Source organism: Pteropus vampyrus, unplaced genomic scaffold (assembly GCF_000151845.1).
Source record: "Pteropus vampyrus isolate Shadow unplaced genomic scaffold, Pvam_2.0 Scaffold12313, whole genome shotgun sequence".
In the NCBI taxonomy this organism is placed as follows: Eukaryota; Metazoa; Chordata; class Mammalia; order Chiroptera; family Pteropodidae; genus Pteropus; species Pteropus vampyrus.
The window spans coordinates 1-2,409 of record NW_011901094.1 but is presented as its reverse complement, the minus strand read 5'-3'; the positions used below and the strand labels follow the sequence as shown (position 1 = coordinate 2,409).

Here is a 2,409-nt window from a genome sequence, read left to right as displayed (position 1 = left end):
GGAAAGGAAAACAGGACTACATGACTGCATGAAACACACAGGAAATATTTTATTAGCTTCCAGACGGAGAAAAGTGTAGAGTAAAAATATTTCAATAGAAATCCATGGCTCTCCTCAAAGAGCCCACTCTGGCACTTGTGGCCCCCCAGTCGTGGTAGCGCCTGTAGTCCCCCGGCCTCAGCAGGTACTGCCGCCCCCGGTAATGGGGCATCTCGTACAGGATCCAGTAGCCCTCCAGCACGCTGAAGGAGTGGATCTCACTGAAGTGGAAGCGGTCGTAAACCGAGGAGCAGTCCTCCGTCAACTCCACCATCTGGCCCCTGTAATCTTCCCTCTCGTAGAGTCTGATTCTGTGGGAGCTGGTCTGTGGATTCAGCAATCAGCAGGCAAAGGAAAGTCAGAAAACCTAGCCTTTAGCAACCAATCGCGCTCAGCCCTGGGGGAGGGGGGGGGATGGGAATTTCTTTATCTTTTCCATATCAAAGGCGACAACTTAAAAAGACAGCCAACACCAAGGCCGCTGTGTACATTTGGGAAGGTCGAACACTGCGAAACTGCAGGGGGCGCCATTCACATAGATCAAGATATTAATGGTGCTTCTTAGAGTTTTCTAAACCTAAATCCACTCTATTTAGTACCATTCTTAAGTAACGACTTTAATATATTTTTTGCTCTCTACTGGCTTATGGTGGTGGTCTGGGGCCCTCCTTGGATGATAAAAAAAATTAGATTTTAAGATAAAAAAGATAAATATATCACTGACGAAGACATTATTTTGAATCTTGATAGCATTAGAAGACCCTAGGGAGAGAGAAAGTCAAATCACTTTCCCCCTTGTGGGCACAGAGTGGTGGCAATTAAGCACAGGCGATTCCTTACCATCTTCCTTTCTGCTTTAAGTCCTGCCACCTTAAAATTTTGAAAAGCAAGAGCCATCATAAAGATTAGGTTTCAGTTCTCAGCTCTAATTTATTCTCCAGCAAAACAGTTTTAAGTAATTAATAAAAATGGAAGCTCAAGATCATGAAAGATGCCTTTACAGATTAATCGATGATAAAACTTTCAGAAAAATTGAAAGGTAGTCTGTTAGTCCTGGGTAAATCTTATCTGTCTTTCCTTAAGTACTTGTTCTTTTTTTATGTGCTTGTTCCTTCTCAGCAGGTACCCATTCAACATCTTCCTTCTTCCACAGTTAAATTCACTTTAGGAAAGGTTCTCTTAGGCAATTCACTCTGTGATATAAAAGATTGCTGACAATGGATCTTCCACGGTTTATAAAGGACTCACATGTACTTTACCTAATTTGATTGTCACCACAGCCTGACACACATGGACCACCATTAGCAAGCCTTTTCTCCTTTTATGAGAAACTAACGAAGAGCTTGTAGTCTGTAACTAGAAGAGTCAGAACTGGAAAGTGGACGGCCAGATTTTCAGGCTCCTAATGCCAGTCTGGGTCCTTTACCCCAGAACACTGTCATCGTCAAATCAGAGAATCACTAACTGTGGCCAGGGGGAGGGAGTGGTATTTGGGTAAGACCTGGCTTTGCAGGAGCTATTGGAATCACATTGTTGGTTACTTGTTTTGCCTAATCTAAAGGCAGGACTTGAGAGACCCTTGCTGCTCATAATATTTTGGGGAGGGGGTGCTTGCTACGTGCTTCCAGGTAAGCGTCTTTCATCTTCATCACAACTCTAGGAATTAGCTGCTGTTATTAGCCCCACTTTACAGAGGAAAGGGAGAAATGGTCTGGAGTAACTAGCCTAAGGCCACCTGATAGTAAGGAGTTAATCTGTTACTTATTCATCACCTGTAACACAGACATTCTGAACTAATAAAACCTTTTCCCATTAGAGGTGAGTTTACTTTTAACAAAGTAAAATAAATTTCCAATTAAAAGCCTTGCATTAATAAAGGAAAAGAGATTTTAGTAAGAACCAGAAAAAGGCTACCGTCCCATATGGTGAATACTACTTCTGGAGCACTGTGGTGACCGGAGGGCTCAGAAGGAGCAGGGGAACTGGACTCACGTGGGGGATGAGGCGGCAGGAGCGGACCGAGTCGCTGAGGCCCATCCACTGCTGGTAGTCTGGGTAGTCGCCGCGCCGCAGGAAGTACTGGTAGCCGGAGTAATTGGGCTGCTCATAGAGCATCCAGCAGCCGCTGTCCACCCGGATGGAGTTGCAGCGGCTGAAGTAGGGCTGCAGGTTGGAGTGGTCACTGCTGCACTCGTAGTGGCGGCCCTGGAAGCCGCGGTCCTCGTAGAAGGTGATCTGCAAGGAAGACAAGGAGACGCTCAGAGGCCTGACCCTGGCCCCCGCCCCCGCCCCCGTCGGCCGGGGCCCCTCCCGGCCTGGGCGCGGGGCTCACCTTCCCCATGGCTGGTCGACACGGATGAAGCGAGTTCA

General features: G+C 46.8%; 1 protein-coding gene across 1 annotated transcript; it reads right to left on the bottom strand.

The window, feature by feature from the left end:
* Window positions 1-91: 91 nt before the first annotated feature.
* Window positions 92-2,380, bottom strand: LOC105310812 (gamma-crystallin F). The gene is made up of 3 exons (XM_011386918.1): window positions 2,372-2,380; window positions 2,032-2,274; window positions 92-364 (listed from the first exon to the last, which is right to left on the bottom strand). The coding sequence occupies exons 1-3, from the start codon at window positions 2,378-2,380 to the stop codon at window positions 92-94; spliced, it is 525 nt and encodes a 174-aa protein (XP_011385220.1).
* Window positions 2,381-2,409: the final 29 nt, after the last annotated feature.

Bases quoted from the DNA above. Each gene is read 5' to 3' on its own strand.
- LOC105310812 (XM_011386918.1), bottom strand. The intron at 365-2,031 runs GTGAGTCCAGTT...CTGAATCCACAG, and splicing joins CCTGCCGCCTCATCCCCCAC to ACCAGCTCCCACAGAATCAG.